This window comes from Osmerus mordax, chromosome 12, assembly GCF_038355195.1.
Source record: "Osmerus mordax isolate fOsmMor3 chromosome 12, fOsmMor3.pri, whole genome shotgun sequence".
Classification (NCBI taxonomy): domain Eukaryota; kingdom Metazoa; phylum Chordata; class Actinopteri; order Osmeriformes; family Osmeridae; genus Osmerus; species Osmerus mordax.
Genome location: NC_090061.1, coordinates 13,205,407 through 13,226,977, shown reverse-complemented (window position 1 = coordinate 13,226,977; position 21,571 = coordinate 13,205,407). Strand labels below are relative to the sequence as shown.

The following is a 21,571-nucleotide window of genomic DNA, read 5'->3' as shown; positions in this document are numbered from 1 at the left end:
GGCCGTTTTTGGAAATGTCTTTTACATAGTCATTTGCACGGATGTTTGTCAAACTGGTTTCATTCACCACGGCTCACCGTCATACGCTGGACCTTTACTGTACTGTGGACCACTGGCGACAATCATCAGAGGAAGAAGGGAACTAATTTTAAACACCACTCTCGTACAGGTAGGCCTTTATGTGCCATAAATGCTTATCGCGCTTCATTTTTATAATCATCATCATCATCATCATCATCACGGTTGTCGCACACAGACATACATCTGCCAGGCGTGCATTCCACTAGGTGTTCATCTCTGGTCTCACAAACCACAGAGATGAAACTGACGCGACAGGCTACAGAAGCCCGCTTGCTTGGAAAAGGTGTGCAGCTCTACGTTCGGCTAGCTTGGGCATTCCATCCTCCATTTGTGGGGCTATACTTAAAAACTACAACTTGAACACACTATCTTGATACAGACTCCTGACGCGCGCACACACACACACCATCCTCTTTCTGATGGTGCCTTCTTAAACCTGCTTGTGGGCCAAACATTAAATTGTACCATAAGAGCAGAAGAGAAATTAAAATGAACCACAAAAAAAAGGATCTAATACTAAACTGCTCCTTGTTGCTTTAAAAAAAAGACACAAAAAAAAAAAAAAATACCTGAAAAACAAAACTGACGATTCAAAATGTAAATAATTTCACTGTGAATGGTCTCAAGGCAGATGTAAAAGCGCTCTCTACCAAACACTCTTCTCCATATTTTAAAGGAAAGTCTAAAACCTTTTTCTTTTCTTATGTGGACCATCTTTGTCCCTTTCCCTTGTCCTTTCTGCAAATAATTTAAGTTGAGCATTTTTTTCAATGACAATCTATACATGTATGAGGTTACTGCACCGTTCCTCATGACAGTGATTTGTTAACAATTGGGTCCATTACTAAAATGTTAACTTGTCTGGTAAAATAAATAAGCCCATTAGAACCTCAACATATTTGGCTGGCCATCATTCCACGTCAGAGGTTGTTCCTAGCATTTGATTGACAGACATAACAATGCAAAACACAAAAGAGAGCAAACAATCATCAAAGCTACCAACAGAGAATCTGCATAAAAGGGTTCAATCCTAAATGTTACACGAGTACATTCCACCAAAAAAAGGCTTGTGCTGAAATGATTATTCGGAATTTCTTTGTCGATTTCAGCATCCTCTGTTTGCCACTACAGCTGTCCTTTAGAAGTCAGCTTCATTTTGGGGATTAGAACTTGAGCAAAGATCTTTGACTGTTTGAAGAATCTATCCATCGAAGCAGGCGACAGGTCTTGTTCTCGATTCGCCCACCCCTTTTATCATTAGTTCATCATCTGACCATTTCACCACAATTCTGACTATAATTCCTTAATACATTTATAAAAAACAATCTTAAAAAAGAAAGAAAACATTTTTTTAAAATAAAACAAAAAAAACTTAAATGGGTTGAAAGATAATTTCTCTACCCAGTCATAAATCGTAGTGGAGTCCTGCCTCTTAGTGATTCTACTGCAGTACTTGGTCCATCCAGATGATATCAGAGAAAGTCCTGAACCAACAACAGTCATGATTGGTCACCTTCCGAGACTATATTTCCTTCTTCTTCATGTGCTAATTATTGTACCAAAAAGAATATCTCTTTATCGCTTTGCAAGTTCGACATTTTTTTACCCAGTCTTGATGATAAAGTCCATGACGTAATTATTAGTCTATATCTGGCAAAGAGGCAGATCAGTGTTTGGCCCATTCCAGACCCATTATCCGTGTTCCAGTTTCCCCTGCTACTGGATAAAATATGAAAGACTGCCAGAGAAAAATGGACAGCCGTAGAATTTATCAAAAGATCTGGACAAAATGACTGTCAAAGGTTTGTTACACAGCCCTTTCTCTCCTGTCCTCTGTGCAGACATAGGAGATTAAAGTTGTCCATTTATGGTCCGTTTGTGTGTGATGAAACATTCGTGCCATGTCGAACTCTCTCCATCAGTGAGTTATTTCTAACTTGTCGAGTGGGGAAAAATATCCTTCTCATAGTCCCGTTTGGATGTCCGTCACTCAAACTGATATCTCATAGGTGGTCCCTCCGACGCCGGTCACCTTCTTCACCCCGCCCCCTGGTTTGGATGTGCTGTGGTTTGCCAAGCCTGGGCGAGAGGTGGATCTGATTGGACAGGAAATGAGGTGGGGGTTCAGGATGTAGAAGGGAATGAGGGAGAGACGGCGAAGCAGAGAGGTGAGAAAGTCCGATTCATAAAGCAGCATAAAAATAGATACTGAACAACAGTGAAGAAGGTCATTTGGGGACGAAAGCACAAAAAATGATTAGAACAGAGATTCAGACTCTCAAAACAGGCCGACAGAGAAATCAAGGAGAAGGAAAAGGAAGACTCACACATCAGACCAGGGAGAAGAGGAAGGCTGACACGGATACGGGAGGAAGAGAAGGAAGAGGAGGGAGAGTGGCAGGCGGGCGCTCAGATCTCTACTCACTGTGGAGCCTTCGTCCCTCCGACTCCGCCTCCTCCCAAAGCACCGCCTCCTCCCACCGGGTGAGCCTTGTTCTGGAGCCCCGCCTCCGCGGTGTAGGACACCGACTTGCCCAGGGAGGGCCCTCGAGGTGGCGGGGACACGGGGGGGTCCGGAGAGCGGGGGGGGGAGGAGAGGGGGTCCGACCTGGGCGGGGGGCGGGAGGAGGGGGGGCGGGGGGGGCCGGGGGTCCTGCGGGAGGAGCTTCTGGGCCTCGGGGGGTGCGGCGTGGGCGAAGGGGGCGGCGTGGAGCGGGCTTACGGCACGCAGGTAGGCTCTGTGGGGGGAGGAGAAGGAGGCAGAGCCCTGGAGCAGCTGGCCCTCCCTCTGCTGGGAGATCTGAGCGGAGAGGTAGGGCGAGGTGTAGCCCTGCAGGGGCGCCGGCCCCGGGGGGGAGGCGCCGGCCCCGGGGGGGAACGGCCCGTGGGGCTGCTGGGGCGACAGCTCGTGCACCGCCGACTCAAACTCGGGGCTCTCCGACGGCGTCAGCAGGCTGTCGTAGGACAGGCTGCCGTTTCGAGGCGTCTGATTGGCCAGGCTCTTGTAGCTGGTGTCGGTGGTGCCCTCCGATTGGAGGGTGCCCAGGGCGTTGTGCGCCGTGTGGGCGGAGCGAAGGCTGGAGGAGTGCGAGCCCCCCGTGGACAGGACCAGAGAGGAAGGGTAGGAGGTGTAGGACCGACCTGCCAGGGAGTACCCCGACATGCCCACAGAGACCCCCCCTGTCCCACCGGGCCCCCCGGGGCCCTCGCCCCTCTCCACTCCCCCCCTGCGCGCCCCCATCGCCACCACCGTCCCCCCGTCCAGACTGCTGGGCTCTGAGCGGTAGCTGGGCTGCCTGCTAGTATGGAGGATGGAGGGGGAATCCAGGCTGTCCCCACGGATCAACTGGAGAGGAGGGGAAAAAGTCGTTACAGAGACAGAGGCATAACTTATATAACTGATTACATAACTTAGCATAAACAGCTGTCAGAAAATGACTCCAGTTCTCACCAGACAGAGGGCTGTACAGTCTCAACACAGAGAGAGAGAGAGAGAGAGAGAGAGAGAGGGAGAGAGGGAGAGAGGGAGAGAGGGAGAGAGGGAGAGAGAGAGAGAGGGAGAGAGGGAGGTGGGGGGAGGGGGGGGCTAGGGCTAGGCTACTCCATCACACTAACTCACATGAACAGGGCAATACCACTGATGACGGATACATCAACCTAGCTACCACGTGACGATACCAACATTCCAGTCAGTGCAACTTTCAGAGGGGTGGGGGGACGGGCACGAGCACAGAGGCAAACAGGGACGGTCAGATGGACTCACAGACACTTACGGCTCCTCCAATGGCCCCTGAGTGAATTGTTTAAAAAGTAAGAGAGAAGGAGGGGGGGGGATGGATTAACCACAAAGGAGATAGTCGGCTGTCCCCGACTAAGATTTTCTTTGCTCGACCAAGACTCGACTGAACACTTCTGAGAATCGACTCATCAATTTGAAACATTTTTTTTCTTTCTTTCTACAAAGGTCACAATGTTTTTCATCAAACCATTTTGTGTGATGTTTTACCTCACTGTTTTAAGAGATAATCTGAAAGAAATACATACGTAAGAAGGGATATTGACAACGAGACAAACATAAATGTACAAACATTTTCCCGATCTGACTCAATGTATCTGTAGACAAAGTATGGTCGAGTTTGTAGTTAGGCTAACAGCTACAATTGTGCTCATGTGCAAAAAAAGTAAACTAAACAAACTGCAGATTAACGAAAGGGAAAACAGGAACACCTTTTTAACTTTATTTTATATTTTTTGAGTTGCTTTATTTGTCTTAAATAATATAATCTACCATTTCTGTAGAACATTGCTTTAATTCAGCAATGGTGACACAAGCGGGAATCAGACCTCACACTGCCATACGGCAGCTGGACTAAAACACATCTGAGCCGACCAAGAGCATATCGACCAAACAATGGACCAGTCGACTGAGTGGGGACAGCCCTCGGAGATAGAGACAAAATCAAGGAGAGGGGGAGGGAGAGGGAGAAGGGGAGGGAGAGGGAGGGAGCCTCCCAGTGGCCTCGTTAGACTGGAGCTGCCTGGCTCAGGTGGCGGAGGAGGGAGGGAGGGAGGGAGGGTGCGGTCCATGTCAATCAACTATCTGATCCATTTCAGGAACTGTCTGAACAATAACCTTCCGCTACATACACAGCGTGTGATGATCCTTTTCTACCCGCTCTCTCAGAAGATAGGTGGTTAATAGGTTATTATGACAACCTGTGTGTGTGTGTGTGTGTGTACCTTGTTGGGGTGTGTGAGGGCTGTGTGGTTCCTCCCAGGACTGCCAAAGGCTGGTCTGTACTTGTACATAGAGGGAGTGGGCGGAGCCTCCGTCAACAAACTGCTCTCTGGGAGGAGGAAAATAAACAAGACCGTTACTAACATGGTATGTGTGCGTATGACTACTGTCCCCCAGAACTGACAGCACGGATACTTTGTGAGTGAGTGTGCGTGAGAGAGTCTCACCCTCAGTGTCGGCGCGGGGCAGACCAGCGTAGCGCAGCTCAGGTTTAGGAGGAGGGGGAGGTTCTGCGTCGGCAGACTGGCTCTCCATCTGGTCCAAACTGCTTTTAGACTGAGGGAGGGGTGAGAGGGTGACAGACAGACAGACATAGATGAATAACTATTTTTAGACCGGGGAGGGGGTGTGAGGGAGAGAGAGGTGTGTGTGTGCGCGCGCATGTGTGTGTTTGGCATGTACCCGGGTGCTGTGGTGGTCGTTGTGGATGCCATTGTCCAGGACCTTGGCCTCTAGCTGGGCTTCAGTGAGTGCCGGGCGGAGGAACGGGGGGGTAACCTCCACTGCCTGAGGGTCCCTCCATCGCCCCACATACCTGACACACACACACAGTTATACAAAGACAGGTTTACATCGAAGAGAGAGTCATGTACAGAGAGTTAAACATATAGAAAGACTTAAATAAGGGAGAGAAAAGAAAGGGGGAGGGAGAAAAGAGAGCAAGAGAGAGAGCGAGAGGTGAAGAGACACAGGCAGGAACACGGTTATGTTACCCAACATATCCGTGCGGAAATCTGGCCGAAACTTGACACAGCTTTACAAACACCAATCAGCCTGACTGGTTTCCAGGTTCACTTAGGTTACAGGGCACGTTGCAGGGCAGGCATGCACACGCTCACACCCATGGAAACAAGCTCTCTCTCTCTCACACACACACACACACCCAGGCGGTGCCTGGAAGGTTAGAGGTAGAGGACGTTGGGGAGGGGACTGACAGAAATACCTGGGTGCCTGGGAGCTGCAGAGAACGTACGAGATGTTTCGAGAACAGCCATTGGTGAAGGGGTTGACTCCGCCCCTGAACTTCCCTGTGACCTGCAGAGAAAGAGAGAGAGAGAAAGAGAGAGGTCACCCAGGTCATCACGGGCCACAGAGCAATGGCTCCGTCCCATATCCCCTGAGGGAGAGCGGCCTGAACACACGGCTCCGCACCTGCTCGTTGGTGGTCCGCCCCCGTGCTACCAGCACCATGTGGAAACCAGTTAGTCCTGCTACTGGGATGAAGAAGAGGCCCGCCACACACATGACGGTCATGCTGGGAGCACGGGGAGTTAGGGAGTACAACCACACAGTTGCTATTCTGTGTGTGTGTTTGTGAGTGAGTGAGTGAGTGAGTGAGTGAGTGAGTGAGTGAGTGAGTGAGTGAGAGAGAGAGAGAGAGAGAGAGAGAGAGAGTATAAGTGTGTACGTGTATAAGTGTCTGTGTGTGTACACGTGTGTATGCGTGTGTATAATAAGTGTCTGTGCGAGATAGTAGAAGTGCGTGTGCAGGATACGTGACAGCGGCGTGCACGCCGTCCAGCTGGTGCCGATGGTGCAGGACGTAGACTAGGCCGAAGCCAAACACGTTGACGATGTGCAGCGTCAGCGACAACAGGAACAGGAAGAAGTGGCGGTAGTTCCTGCGGCCGATGCAGTTGTTCACCCAGGGACAGTGGTGGTCAAAGTCCTGCAGGGGGTCAAAGGGTCACGCGCAGGGGGGTCGAACCAAGGTCAAGAGAGGAGGGTGTCTAGCTACATCGCATTTGGGGGTTTCGCAAACCAGCGTTGATGGAATGTTGACCTGGAAGGTGTGTGTGTGTGTGTACCTCCACACAGTTGTCGCAGACAGAGCAGTGGGAGCAGCGCGGGGGCCTGTAGAAGCGGCAGGTGGAGCACCACTTCATCCTGACCTGGATCCCTCGGATCTCCACCGTCTTGTAGAGAGGAGCGCGGAAATCATCCTCTTTGTCCTCATCCTCCTCCGCTGCAAACACACACACGCGCGTGAAACGTTGGACTTTTCGCTCGTTCTGGGTTCCCAGAACACGAGAGTTTACATTTGGTGTCTGCTGTATCTGCGGCGGGGCACACGACATCTCCTCCGGTTTCTCTTCTCGTCTCGGCCTACCTCTGGGGAAGACTCCGGGGTCCATGAACGTGGCCATGCAGAAGTTGGCGAGGGTGAAGAGGAAGACCACAGCGCTGTAGACGGGGATGACGGACGACAGGGATTCAGACAGCCACGGACAGCTGGTGGGGGAGAGAGGGAGAACACCTGTACAACCGGCTACAACAGGCCGTGCAAAACACCTGTCAGCTGGCCACTGCAGTGCAAGTTTGCACGCGTGTGTCCCTGTGTGTGTTGCTGGTGCACGTGTCAAATGACTTGAGTGTGTGTGTGTGTGTGTGTCGAGGTGTGATACTCACGCGAAGCAGAAAAACAGGGTGGTGGAGCCGACCAGGAAGGTCGTTGCTGCGGAGACCGGGACGTAGCGACTGGGGCGGAACGGGCGGGGAGGAGAGGAGACGGGGCCTAACCCCCCGCCGACCCCCCCGCTAATGAACCCCGGCATCACAGAGAGAGAGAGAGATAGGAGAGAGATAAAGATAGAGAGAGAGAGATAGGAGACAGTAGGGCTACTCAAGTAGTGGGATTTCTTAATGTCAGAGTAAGGCCTGCAAAGTGCCCATAGGCACAGGGGGTATGATTGGATTGAGGAAGGGCAACAATAGTACAATTATTCTGATCACACAAAGCAGCAATCTGAGGAGCCTCTGACTAGTGGTTTATCAGACCTCTCTCTATTATCACACTGAAATACTTTACAATCTTCCAATATATACCACAATCTATACTTTCTTTGCATGCATATTATTGTTGCATGTAAATATATATGTTGGTGTTGCGTGTAAATATATACTAGTTCTATATACTAGTTCTATCGTTTCAATGGAGCTTCAGAAAACACTTCAACTCAAATACTGTGATACAAAAATAGCTGTGCCTTCTTCATAAATATTCCTGTATGGCTTTAAAGTAACTGTTTTTGGTGCAACAATAAATACATCTAAGCTAGCTATAACCACTCCAAACTGTAGTGCAACCCTAACCCTTTTTGCATAGAAGCCTTACACAAGGGCACAAACACACACACCTATCTGGTTCTCATCAGACACCCTTGCCTATCAGCTTTTGTATCCAGAATCCTCAGAACTAAATGTACGACTTTCAATAGGATTAGGACTCCAAACGTAACATTGCAATAACCTGGAAGTTCAAAGGCCTTTCCTTTCACAGAAAAGTCGAATTAAAGGGATGACCAAATGAGCAGGCCCCGAGGAGGTAGTGGAAGAGACAAAGGCCAAAAAACAACTGGAAGTGACAGAGATGAGGTTCAACTTTCTGCCGTGAGTGATCGAGGCACAGAGTGTCAGGAAGAGGTTAGCGCGGGCAGCGTGGAGGGGACAATGTGCACAGAAGAGAGATCCTGGGAACGGATGCTGAGCAGGGGAAAACCATGCAGACTCCAAAGACACACTTCTGGAAAAGTCCACTTGCAGCTCTTCCCCGTGAAAAAAACCCCCCCAAAACAGACTAACAAAAAACACCTTAAAGCTAGTTTATAAAAGCTATTTCATAAAATGTTTTAGAGCATCCAGCTCCCTGTGTATAAAGAACTGTTCATATCCAGGGCTTCAATAATGAATGTTGGATCATTGAACCAATCGGATCGAGCTTCCAGCCCCTGTGCGTTCGGCAGTCAAATCAGCTCATCCCAAACAGAAGCCAGATCAGCGTTTCCGTGGCATCGCCACACTGGGTCCAGTCCAGGTGTAGAGACCCTTCCCATCTCCGGAACCACGGCAGGCACACCTCTTTTCCCATGGTGCCTTTTCAAACGGAGCCCAACTCAAACCGGAGAGATTTCATGGGAAAGAACTGCCTGCTCTCACTCTCTCTTGTCCTCAGAAGTCTTCTCTCACCCTCTGATGTTGTATCGGCAGGCTGTCCCTGAAACACATGAAGCATTGTGATATTAGATTACTAACACTCATTCCAAAACAAACTACTGGAGCACAATGACTGTTGTGACGGCACTACAAATGAAAACAAACACTGGTTCTGAGGCCATTGCCATATCTAAACAGGTCTGAAAAAACGTGTTTGTTCTTTCAACAGTCGTCTTGCATGATTTACATTGACTGGCAAAGCACTGTTCGTGTAGGGAGTGGCAGGTAGTGTTGAAACCTCTATCTTGACCCAGTCTATATTTCACAACGACTAACATTTACGATCTTTTTTATTTTTGTGTCAATGTTTCCGTCTTTTAAAGTCATTCTCGTTCTAAAACACTAACAAACACGCGCAGTTTATACCTGTATGTTTCCAGGATCAGAGGATTGTGAGACATATCTAATGACGCACTAATCCCCCTTTGTGTTACCTGAGCAAAATCAGTCCGTCAGCAAACTGTACTCAGTAGAAGCCGATGCACACCTAAATCCTCCACCCGAACTTCAACAATTTACTCGTCACATTACTAAGATTAAAGGTGTGGAAAACGATACATTGCCTTACATCTAACGTGTGTTTTATTTCCAATTTACATAGCAGGCGTGGAGCACCGCCACCACATATCTTGGAATACATCGATGTATCATATCAGATTTACAAATCTTCACTAGCCAGCTAACGTTAGCCAGCCTAGAGCCGTTTGGACCACAGCCGGTGTCATACAAGGTTTATGAATGAATACATGTCTGTGCGGACCCCACTTGACAAACACCCTGACCCCTTGTAAGCAATAGAAGACTAATCATCTCCATGCTCCAATTTAAATCCCCCCCGATTTTAAATGGACGATAATCCTAAAATCTTCAAATAGAGACTACTGTAGCTAGCAAGCTAACATATCGGAAGCTATGAGTACACACTATACACTACTATACACCGACGACAATGTCTCCTTAAATAATCAGTACAATACTTGATAAGCTAGTATCAAATATCAAGGTATTTCATAGTGGAGCCCTTGCTAACGTTAGTAAGCTGGTATCAAGGCTAGCTCATTTCATTTGAAATGTTGACAGTACTGTCAGTCCTTGACTGCAGTATGGCTAACGTTAGTTGGTTAGCTAGCAACCACGTACTGTGCCAGTTCTTTCTGTCTGGCTAGCTAGATTTAAAACTTTCTTACGTTAATTGCCAGTGTCAACAAAATACTACTAAAAAGGGAAGGTTTACATACCTACTCCCTGTTACCTTTTGCGATAACTCTTTGAAGTTCGTTATGTGTGAAACTTCCCGGGCCCAGCTCAAATCAGACGCTGACTGTGTAACCTACTGTAGTACTCACAAATCAGCGAACAAAAGCTAGCTATAGAGTACAGTCCCCTAAAGTTAGTTTCACCCCGCCGGTATTGTACCTATACCTTACAGTTTCAATCAAAGTACAGAACCAGAACTACAGATGTCACCAAAACAATGTATACAAAATACAGCAAACCAGTTACCTTTCACAATAGTCTTATGTTTAGGTGTCTTTCGCTTCGGTTTTCGGCCAGTTACTTTGCTAGGCCAATGTAGGAATCCCGGAACTGCTCCGCGGTCCCTCAGGTGGGACGCACATCCAATCAGGAATCGAGAATCCTCGTTGCCGATGTTCAGCAGGTCCACTTCTCTTGGGGATGATTGAAATGTCAACCTTTCACATCTTTAGAGGTCACTTGTAATACATTAAAAGCGCAATCAAAAAAAATTGTCATCCATTGTTGGATGATAGTATTTTATTTTACTTCCACTGTGAATGTAAGCCTACTACTGTAAATGATTGCACACAATTAAGTACATCAAACAGTGATGAATATTTATTAAAAAGTTTATTCTTTACAAATACAATCTCTTCAAACAGATGTGCATGAAGTAAATGTACACCGTGAATGAGTACAACAGTTAGGGGTACAATGTTAGGACAAAAACTGTTAGGAAGTCCGTAAACTGCAATTGATAAAAATGAAGCAAGGATATTAACTGAAATTGTCCTCATCCCTCAACTTCCAAACTCAATTCAGTTTCTTCCCATATCTCAATTACCATTGAAATCACCAAGCCGAGGGACCAACATAATGTCCATTCTCTGACCTTTCCTCATCCTCTATTTCAGGTCAATGAAGCGGATGTCCATGATGAGCAGCGTGTGCCGGGGGAGGGGTCTTGGGGCTGGCGACAACACGGTCATCACCTGTGCCTGCGTGTCCACCGCCGTCACCACGATGAACCCACACACCGGGCTCTCCAGCACGCCCCGCCGCACCCCCCCGGCCCCCTCCTCCCCGTCGTCGGCGCAGCTCACGCTCAGCACGTGGTGTGTGAGGTCGCGACCCGGAGTCACGGGCACCAGCTTCAGCTGCGTGTCGTCCTGCGACATCCCCAGGGGCAGGCAGGAGTCCGGGATGGACGGCGCGCCGATCTTGTAGATGCGCACGTCGGAGAAGCGCACGTCGAAGGCGTGGGGGTAGAAGGAGACGCCGCGGAAGCCGTAGAAGTACTCGCGGATCTTCTCGTCCCTGGTCTCACGGCGGCACTCCTTGGAGCGCTCCACCACGCCGCCAGACTTGGGCAAAAGGACCACGCGGACGAAGTGCGGGAGGTCTCGTTTAAGCTCGTTGTAGAGCCTCTCCTGGTCCAGAACCAGAACCACGTCCACTTCGAAGGCCGAGGCACAGTGGACCAGGGCCTGGTACCCCGAGCCCTTGACCCAGCCGCAGGTGTTGATGATGCAGCCCCCGACGCTGGCCTTCCGGTTCACCTCACACCTCTGAGAGAACACCTCCGCCAGACACGACGTCAGCTACGCGTGACAGGGTGGGGAACGAATATGGAACGAAGAAAAGATGTAATGATGGAGACAGTATGCTTCAATAAGATCCAGTAGGGAACTAGTCAAGATACTTCTATTTCTCCCTTGTTTTTAATGTAATTTTTTAAAAGTCACACAAATGATAGTATCAGCTTCAAAAATTTAGGGAAAGTTGAATCCTTGAAAAATACAGAAGAATTTTGTATATTTTTGGATTTGGTTTACCCCTGTTTTGCTTGAATGACGGTATACATGGACTCCACACGTTTGTGAACCCTCATGACCCTGTAAGCCCAGCATGATTTGACAATGTTCCAAAGAGCATCTTGTGATGTCACAGAATGCTTGGCTTTCTCAGTCTTCTATTCCCCCATTAAACGTTCAACATGGTCTCATACTTTTGGTACTCTACTGCATATCACGGTTTAGAAATAATCAAATCAACCAATCAGCAACTTGTCCAATTTTAATAACTGTGTTGGTTGACCTCACTTCGTGTTGTGCATTATCTCTATGGCCGGGGTCATAAAGATAGTGTGCTAATAAGTGTCTCTCCTTACCTTATTGTAGAGTTTAATGTTGGTTCCAGGGCTTGTGGAACCGAAGTGGAAGACCAGGGGAGCCTGGACTGAGAAGCCCTCCTCTACATCTGCTGGGCGCTCGATGCACAGCGCTGCCATGGTCCCTGGGACAGACACCTGCAACACATACCAGATCTCATCAGTGGACAACAACCAACATCTGATCCCACACTGTGCTTGCCTCTATTGACATAAAGATCATGTGCACTGCTAGCAAAAAGCCATTCCTGTTCACGACTCCGTCAGTGTAATTGATATTGTTGGCACAGTCACTGTCGTTGCTTTTGATACAGTTGTGGGTTTGGTGCATTTAGGCAAACTCGAAAGCAGAATGTCTCATTCCCAAAGGGTAATTCAGGAATTACCCTTCGGGAATCATTGGGAATTCAGGGTATTTATTCCAGCTTGTATGTGCCATGTCCTCCGTGCTAGTCTCACCCCGCTCTGCCCCACGTCCAGCTCCACCAGCGTGGGCCTCCTGCCCAGCCTCACAGCGTAGCTCAGCAGCAGACGACACACCGTGGACTTCCCCACGTCTGTAGGCCCCACCACCATCACCTAGAGACCAGGTTATGACACTTCAAAACAACGTCGATCTGTACGCACGCCTGGGTAGTTCAGGAAATGTCACTGTTAAATCTCAAAATAATGCGGATAGTATAATGTTAACAATACAAATGTAAAAAAAAAAGGCATCAACACGGAATTAAGCCAAAATACAAATTTCAACACTCACACAAAGTAACTGGCACTAACCGACCTGAAAACACACATCTTACAGCACACTCTTGAGCACTCACCCTCGGCCCCCTCTCGTTGTCTCTCTCTGCTTGTCTTCTCATCTGCTCCAAGGCTGCATGTGTGTTGAGGTATAACAGCATGGGGGTGTCACGTGAAACATAAGCCACCTGGGAAACCAAATCGAGATTTACTATTTTACACTTTGATTTGAACAGTGGCGTGCACATCGTCACGACTACAAAAGTGCATGGGTCTCTCTCTCTCTCACACACACACGCACACACAGTTACTTTACCAGTCCAACTCACCTCAGTCTTCCCTGAGAGTGAGACACTGCATCCCTGCCATGTGAATACAGCAATCTTGGAGCCTGGTCCAAAAGTGTATTTCTTGTTACGGTTTAGTTCTGACCCAAAGACCTCAGCCAATCCTGTGAGAAGCTCCAGCTGCACGCGCTCCCCGGCTTCCACCTCGAACCTTAGTTCTGTCTCCTTCTCCAGGTCGAACCTTGTCCCGCCAGCCCCTGGACCTGCTCCGGCCCCCGCACCCTCCTCCCCTACCTTCTCAGGGCCCTCTGTTGACATGGCTACAAGGGGAGAGAGGGAGGGGAGAGAGGGAGAAGGGGTCTGGTTTAAAACCTAAATGAATCGAACATAACTGTGCTTATATATGACTTTAGTAACTCATTCTGATTGCCACAAAACAACATAGACCTCCAGTAAATCAACAATAAATTAAATGAGCCGTTAGAAGGTATTCAATAATGTCGATTGATAGCATGGCAGCAGTTCTCAGTTAACTTTTATACAAAGCAGTAGACAATGTAAACAAATAAACTAGTAATATGTCCATATAGTGGTTTTACTACAAAATTATTTTTTCATGAGCCAAAACAATAGTTTGAAAGCAAGCAGAGGTGCCGCAAGTTAGCTTGCTAGCATTAGCAAACTTCCATCAGCAGGCAAACTAAAGCCGTTTTTGAAGCTTCAAAAACACAAACCTTCCGTTTATGTATTTGTCTATACTATTACTGACAATTTCTACTTACAGAGAGAAATTTAAACGTCCCGGTTGGTGCAAAATAGCTTTTCAAATCTCTCAACAAGAACCACCACACCACACAGACAACAGTCGCACACTGATTACGTCACGTCCTCTAGCGATAACTCAAGACGTTGGCTTGGATGGTGAAAGCAGATTTTCTGGTAAAAGTTTGCTCATTCCTGTCTGCTACTATAAAATAGTAATTTATGAGTAATGACCGTTTCAACTACATCACACAAACTCTAAATTTAATATGTTCTTAATCTGTTTTATGTTAACTGTGATTTAATGTCTAGCCATTTAATCAATCCATGTCAAACTTACATTTCTCGTTTATTATATTATCTACCATCTATGTATCCCAATTACCCAAACCACATAGGTGAAAGGCATCAACAAAATTAGCTGTTTATTTCAACATGAACATATACAACAGTGCAGGAAAAAAAACAATGTTTTACGATGTGAAACTATTACAAATGAAATGCAATGGAAGACCAGTGAACTTTTAAAAACATTGAAACATCAGAAGACAGCAAAAACCACTAGATGTCACTGTGTATCCAGGTCCTGGGAGCTAGGCGCTGGTCATCAGAGGGGAGACTGGGGGATTAGCCCCATTGTTCAGCCCTCATCATAGTACATCCTGCAGCCACCAACTCCTGGATAACAGCTTAATAATTGAGGAATATCACTTGCTCCATTATATTGCAAGTTACAATGACAATTGAGTTGTATACTGATTATACTATAGTCTATACATTTTCATTATCCATTCAACAGTTTATTATTTGTCGTAGTTTTGTATCTCAAATCATCTCTCCTATTCAGGGTTTCCCCACTGGTTATTCAACCCAGACAAAGGTCAGCAAAAACTGACCTTCATTTGTGTCTAATCCACCTTGAGAGCCTTTTCTAGAGCAGATACAACCACATCAGGCTCCGGAAACTTCAGCTTGCGTGGTGGGCCTTTCTTGATGCCTGACCAGAGGCACACCTCTACAGCAAACCGAGAGGTACAGTGTGGTGTTTACTTAAGGAGAGATGACATTTGGGTGCACACAGACCTATTTACACAATGACGGTCCCTTGCTAGAATACCCAGGGTGAAAAGTTGTATTTCATATCCATCAACAGCTGCAATTCTGCATATCTGCCATCTGGCACCTGAGGCATAAAGAGGCCTGCTCACCTTTCCCTCCCTCCTCTACCAGGGTGATTTCAAAGCTGTTCCTTCTGGGCTTCTGGGGGTTGAGGAACACCTTGAGGTCCGGGCAGGCAGCTATGAGGGCCACCTTCACCCCCTCAGCGTTCCGGCCGTACACTCGTCAGCTCTTACTGCAGAACCACAACAACAACAACCATCAGCGGACTCTTGTCCTTTATGTCTTCGCCAAATTTTCACTTGTTGAATATATAAAGGCAAATGGACTGAATTCATGTCAACCCTAACATACTGAATGATGGCATTGCATATCTTGTATGATATGGTATGGGTGTAAGAGCAGGATATTGATGTTTACATCATGGATGAACACTAGAACCACCGATTATTTTCCTTACCAGTGTTCGATCAGCACCCTCTGGCCCTCGGTCACATTCTCTGATTCCTGCTCTGCTTTGCTTTTCTTTCCGTATACAACTTCGGTCTGCTCCACCGTCTCCACCTCAGCGCCTGCCTTGCGCTTCGACACTCCTGCTCAAAGATTGATTCATGATTTATTGACATTCGTATCGTCGTCATTCGTATCGTCGTCAAGGTTTGATGATCTACCCATCTCGCAGTTACTAAAATCCAAAATGTAAAGATGTTAACTGCTAACGTGACATGGTCTAAGGACTTATAACATCCGAAGGGCACCAACGGTAGCTTTTCTGACTTGATCCATCTACTTACCTGCTTTAGCACGGGACGCCATTGTTGTTGACTTCTTGAAAAAAGTGCGAACTTTGGCGCGTTTTTAGCATCAGAGTGGAACGTTCCAAATAGGATTATAGGGGTCGAGAAGTTTCACCAGCGAAACTATTATTATGGGTGGGGGGCATGCTAATTTCAGATTTGTGTGTATGGTTAGGTCTGCTACTTCAATACAAATTAGATCAATATAGATTAATGCCAAGTTTATTATCGCTCAGAATGAAACCAAACTACATTCACCAGGGAAAATGCCTACATCAAACAAATAATAATTGCCTACATTCTACGTAGCTATGCAACATACATCAAGTGGCAGCTATCAAATAAAAGGTAACAGGTTGTTTGAAATATAATCCAGCAGAAAACATATGATGAGCAGAATAGCAAATCAAAGGTGCTGTGTATACAGGTCCTGGGAGCTAGGAGCTGGTCATCAGAGGGGAGACTGGGGGAGCAACCCCATTGGTCAGCCCTCATCATAGCACATCCTGCAGCCACCAACCCCTGGATAACAGCCTGGGAAGAAGATGTAGCAAAACTACAAATCTGTCATCATTAGGTGGAGTGTCCCACTATACGGAATTGACTCAAATATTGTCATAGTTGCAAACAATAATGCTAGGCTATAGTAATAGGCTTGTAACAGGTTATAGACATTTATTTGGCACTTCATACAGGATCTGTAAACTACAGATTCGTGCATTTCATACCAAGTTAAAGTTGCGCGGAGGCCTGGGTACAGACTTTCCACTCAACATCAGTCTTGAGAGCGTCCTCTAAAGCCGAGACAACGACAGCAGGTTCTGGAAACTTAAGTCTGGCCGGGGGACCTCTTGTTATCCCAGACCACAGACATACCTCTGGGGTAGAGGAAGAGGGAGGCATGAATGACTAGCTGCATAAAAGGTCAAATATATCCATGAAAACAATCATGTCAATATAGTGAGTAACTGCTCACCTTTACCTCCGTCCACCAGAGTGATATCGAAGCTCTTCTTCCGGGGTTTCTGCGGGTTGAGGAGCACCTTCAGGTCAGGGTGCGCAGCCAGGAGGGCCACCTTCACCTTCTCCGCGTGCTCCCGATACACTCGTCAGCTCTTACTGTCAATCAAAAACACAACCATGCGGGTCAACATTGTATGTGTTTATCCCCCCCCCCCCCCCCCCCCCCCCCCCCGGGGCGAGCTATCGCGAGCTTCACCCCCCCCCCCTCCCCTAGGCGAGCTTTTGCGAGCTTCACTCCCCCCCAGGCGAGTTTACACGGCTGTTTGCGCGTCAATGATGCTTCACTCCGTTAACCTGCGCCTCGTCCGTTACTGTTTACAACGTTAGCTTGGCCTTTTCAGCGTGATATAGACAATGTGTGGCGTGAGAGCGTGAGAAATGGTTGAAATGCGTGTGTCACACGGCGAAACCGTGAGAGTTGGCAGCTCTGGTATTACACAGTGGTTGTATACACGCACACACCGTTGCACAAACAGGATATTGATGTTTACACCACGGAAGAACAATAGAACTACCGATTATTTTCCCTACCAGTGTTCGATCATCACCCTCTGGCCCTCGGTCACGTTCTCTGGTTCCTGCTCTGCTTTGCTTTTCTTTCCTTCTACAACTTCGGGCTGCTCCACCGTGTCCACCTCAGCCTCGCGCTTCGACACTCGACCTTCTCAAAGATTGATTTATGAATGCAAACAATTTATAGACGTATATCTGGTTTGTATTGACATTTGTATCGTCGTCAAGGTTTGATGATCTACCCATCTCGCATCAAATTATACTTTAACTCATATACTAAAATCCAAAATATAACCATGGTAACTGCTAACGTATCATGGTCTCATGATTTAGAACATTTGAAGGTCACCAACGGTAGCTTTTCTGACTTTATCCATCTACTTACCTGCTTTAGCACGGGACGCCATTGCTGTTGACTTCTTAAGAAAACGTGCGAACTTTGGCGCGTTATTATCGTCAGAGTTGAACGTAGGGGTCGAGAAGTTTCACCAGCGAAACTGTTATTATGGATGGGGGCAGGGGCGTAGCCACGTGGTGGCCAGCGGGGGCCACGCCCACCATTGGACAGAGAATGGCCACCCTGCCGCCAACCTCACAATCACAATTTTTCTTTTTTTCCTTTTTCATTTTAAAACCTTCCTGGACAGAAACGGTATAAAGCTGAAATAAATGCATTAGTATTTTTTTTTATAAAGTCGTCTTATATTGGCATTTGTCACTTATGCTAAAAGCCCCATATTGGCAACATGTTGGGCCACGCCCCCATCAACAGCGCAAGACACGTACCTGCATTCTGACAGCGCTTCAATGGAGACTAGCAGCTAACCACTGGATACCGTTAGAAAACTGCTGCTCTGAGTGATGCAGTGTGTGAGTTTTAAAATAGTAGTTTTTGACAATCAAGTGCCACCCCAAATAAAAGACTGGCCAGAGCTGGCCCCCCCAGAAATAATGTCCTGGCTACGCCCCTGGATGGGGGGCATGCTAATTTCAGATATTTCTACATTCACCAGAGCAAATGCCCAAACCGTTTTTTGTTTGTTCAATAAGCACCCTTTGGCCACCTGTACCGTTGTCCGGTTCATCCCTGCACTTCTTGCCCTTCACAACCACCTCCTCAACTCGTCGACAAACGGTCGTAACTTTAACAAACTGTAGAAATACATGAAGAAGTACAGCTATTAGTTCATTAAGATGTAAGATTCTGGACTTGAATTTGTCAATAAAAATCTGTCAGCATTAATGACAGACGTTTACAACAAGTTTTGGATAAAGCATTTGAGTTAGCCACCTGAATTTCCACGGGACAACGTGCTAAATTAACTTCATGTAAGATCCCAGGAATGGACTATGTGAACTGTTTGGGAGCAGGAATTTTTGCTGGTGAAAACACTCATTTAAACCAAGTGTTAATGGTAAATATAAAGTCTGACGGTTGATTTAATTTATAAACTTGTTGGGTTTGTTGATGTTGACACACCAAACAACCAACCAATCACAAGTCATAATCGTAGGTGTAACTTTGACACGTCTATAAAACAGTTCCAAAGAGAGTCGAAACATCAGCATCCTAGTGTCCTTGTAGTCAGCTGCAAATATGGATTGACCCCAAAAAAATTCTAACAAAAGGTTTCTCAGTGGTTTACAGTAGTATCAGATGTACTTAAAAACATCCTAAAAGTTTACCAAAGTTTGACTTTGGTAAAAGAAAGGCCCCATTTTCAAAATGGCGGCCGTCAGGTCCTTAAAATGACCATTACTCCTTCGTATTCCTCCTAAACCAGGAATACCGGTGCCTGATACATGTTTTGGCAATGTAATATTCTAATGAGCATATTTGCATGATAGATAAGTGATTACAAGTACAATTATATATTAAAGCAATTGGGTTACAAGCATATTTATACGAAAGTAAGTACAATTTCCCTTAAGTAATTGCATATTTCTCCTTTCTCATATCGTTTTGCCTAGTGTTGGTGGTTTCTGTGGTTCATAACCATTGTTTTGATTCCAATAAAGAATACATTCATTAGAACTGTGTGGTAAACTCTTTGGCAGTGGTATTTGGTTGAGGACTCAGTTGGAGGCAGATGTTCTGGGGTAACAAATGATTTGGCTGTATAAATTGTGACGTCACAAGAGGCTGGGTCCTGGAGGGGTGCTATATTCCCCTGTGCAGCTGTGGCTCCCTCTGCTGGGGGAGTTGGGGGCTCCATCCCTCCCTCAAAGCGGGGCGTTCCCGCACACCTGGGACTGATCAGACCCTTATGACCTGAGGGGTTTTGTTTAAGAGGGAGAGCCACAGTTAGGTGGTGTGTGGGGTTTGGAGAGGAGGAGGATTCCTGTGCCAAGAAGAGGCGCCGTGTACGTTTTTGACAACCTATGTGAGTTTGGAAGTTTTTTTTGGTTAATTCTGAAGACCTCTAATAAACACCTTGTTTTTGTTCGACGCCGGTGTCCTTGCACTACTTTGAGCTGTCCCGCTGAGGGCTGTGTAGCCTCTCGTGGCGTCACAAAATGTTCTTGCTAAAAAGGTTGTAGCGCAAAGAGGCAAGTGAATCGGTGGTCTTTCCGCCAAACAACACTGCTGCCTTGGTCCCATGGTCCTCTGACATTCCTTGCTTGATGTGGGAGCAGAAACACATTTGCACGCACAGGACTCGATGGTTGATTCACCATTCTCAAGTTTCTGGACTGCGGTCTGTTTGCCAACACCAAAAATGCGGGAAGTGGTATCACATACTGTGAAGGCGTGAATAAACAGCAACTGGGAACACAAGCCACTACCCAGGACGTGTTTCATCTACCTGATGTTGTACACTTTAGTAGCTTTGTAGAGGTAGTAGAGGAGAGGAGAAGAATAAGTCTGTATCCTCCCCTATCAAGGTTGTGGGTTGATGTTCTGAGGCCTTGACTGCAGCTTTGACAATGTCCACGTCAGCATCACCCAGTGCCGCTGCTAGCCATTTTGGTGCCCTAAGCAAAATTCCTTTATGATGCCCCCCCCCCCCTAAAAAAACCTGATTGTTTTTGCCAGTTTAACTTTTTATAACCAAACATATAACTCAATACAAATAGCCTAACACAACAGCAGCATCACAATGTAACACCTATTCAGAGGTGGTGGTTCTCTGCTGTGTATCTGTCCCTAAACAGCTGGTTGAGGGTGGTTGATCAGGGCTTGGCAGGGACGGACTGGGAGTAAAAATAGGCCCTGGACTTTGATCCAGACCGGCCCACCAGAACCGGCCCCCGTATACGCCACCACAGCTGCCCTGCCAATGCATCCAGATTCTGTGTCTGATGTTATGCTAGTTACGGAGTTCCCAACGTAATGCGAGCGCGAGCGAACATTTTTGGCCTTTATTTGAGCGCAAAATCGTTTTTGAGCTTCGTGTAAAATAAACAGCCGTTTTTCAATTGGTAGAACCTTGTCTAGTGAAGGTGATGTATTTTTGTCTCTTAATGCTTCAGCCCCACCCTTACGTTTCTTAACCTGGTTTTCCAAATTATAAACATTTAAAACTGAAAGCATGCAGCCAAGGAGCTCTCCACCTTTATTACTCATTTAAAAACTATTTGATAAATCGAATATAAAAGCATCATAGAATGTAAAGTAAAGTAACAGCTAGCTGGCGTCAGTTACTTGTAAAATGCATAGATAATGTTTAACAGTAAAATCTCAATTTAGCTTGCACCTAACATATTTGAGTGTGCTAACATTAGCAATAACGTCAGCTAGTTCGAGGTGTATGCATAGACTAACCATTAAATTAGCAGCACATTTCCCGTATTTAACAATGAGTAAACATGGACTTACCTGAAAGTGATGCACGGGCATCATTTCGCAGTTTCTTTCTCTTTCTTATTTCTGCCCCTGACTCCTGTTGTCTTTTTGAGGCCATTTTCGAAAAGTTGACCCTACTGTCAAAGTTCGTCAGGCCACTGAGATAGGAAAGGGCACCCACGGCGAGCTTGGGAAGTTGAGTGTGTATTTGTTTTTTTTTGGGGGGGGGGCACCATCGTAACCGTTTTTGAGTAATTAAAT

The 21,571-nt window shown here is 46.7% G+C and overlaps 3 protein-coding genes and 1 pseudogene across 5 annotated transcripts; all 4 read right to left on the bottom strand.

Annotated features, from left to right (window-relative positions):
- Positions 1-218: 218 nt before the first annotated feature.
- On the bottom strand, positions 219-10,448 carry zdhhc5b (zinc finger DHHC-type palmitoyltransferase 5b). Its single transcript, XM_067247281.1, is given in 13 exon segments — positions 219-2,177; positions 2,507-2,730; positions 2,732-3,427; positions 4,822-4,928; positions 5,047-5,155; positions 5,282-5,414; positions 5,823-5,914; positions 6,032-6,134; positions 6,376-6,548; positions 6,688-6,845; positions 6,990-7,111; positions 7,289-8,873; positions 10,376-10,448. Coding segments are annotated over 12 exon segments (2,169 nt in total). The 5' UTR covers positions 7,435-8,873; positions 10,376-10,448; the 3' UTR covers positions 219-2,071.
- Positions 10,449-10,722: 274 nt separating this feature from the next.
- clp1 (cleavage factor polyribonucleotide kinase subunit 1) lies at positions 10,723-14,190 on the bottom strand. Its single transcript, XM_067247852.1, has 6 exons — positions 14,092-14,190; positions 13,352-13,629; positions 13,103-13,210; positions 12,741-12,860; positions 12,282-12,419; positions 10,723-11,712 (listed from the first exon to the last, which is right to left on the bottom strand). The coding sequence occupies exons 2-6, from the start codon at positions 13,625-13,627 to the stop codon at positions 11,017-11,019; spliced, it is 1,338 nt and encodes a 445-aa protein (XP_067103953.1). The 5' UTR covers positions 13,628-13,629; positions 14,092-14,190; the 3' UTR covers positions 10,723-11,016.
- A 282-nt stretch (positions 14,191-14,472) lies between these two features.
- On the bottom strand, positions 14,473-16,117 carry LOC136954715 (selenoprotein H-like). Of its 3 annotated transcripts, none has more exons than XM_067248356.1 (5): positions 15,985-16,117; positions 15,651-15,783; positions 15,280-15,425; positions 14,968-15,086; positions 14,473-14,760 (listed from the first exon to the last, which is right to left on the bottom strand). In XM_067248356.1, exons 1-4 carry the CDS (start codon positions 16,004-16,006, stop codon positions 14,980-14,982), a joined length of 408 nt encoding a protein of 135 aa, XP_067104457.1. In that variant the 5' UTR covers positions 16,007-16,117; the 3' UTR covers positions 14,473-14,760; positions 14,968-14,979. The 3 variants fall into 3 exon arrangements, with proteins under 3 accessions (XP_067104457.1, XP_067104458.1, XP_067104456.1); XM_067248357.1 differs by having other exon boundaries at positions 14,473-14,749; XM_067248355.1 differs by having other exon boundaries at positions 14,473-15,086.
- A 76-nt stretch (positions 16,118-16,193) lies between these two features.
- On the bottom strand, positions 16,194-17,964 carry LOC136954713 (selenoprotein H-like; annotated as a pseudogene).
- Positions 17,965-21,571: the final 3,607 nt, after the last annotated feature.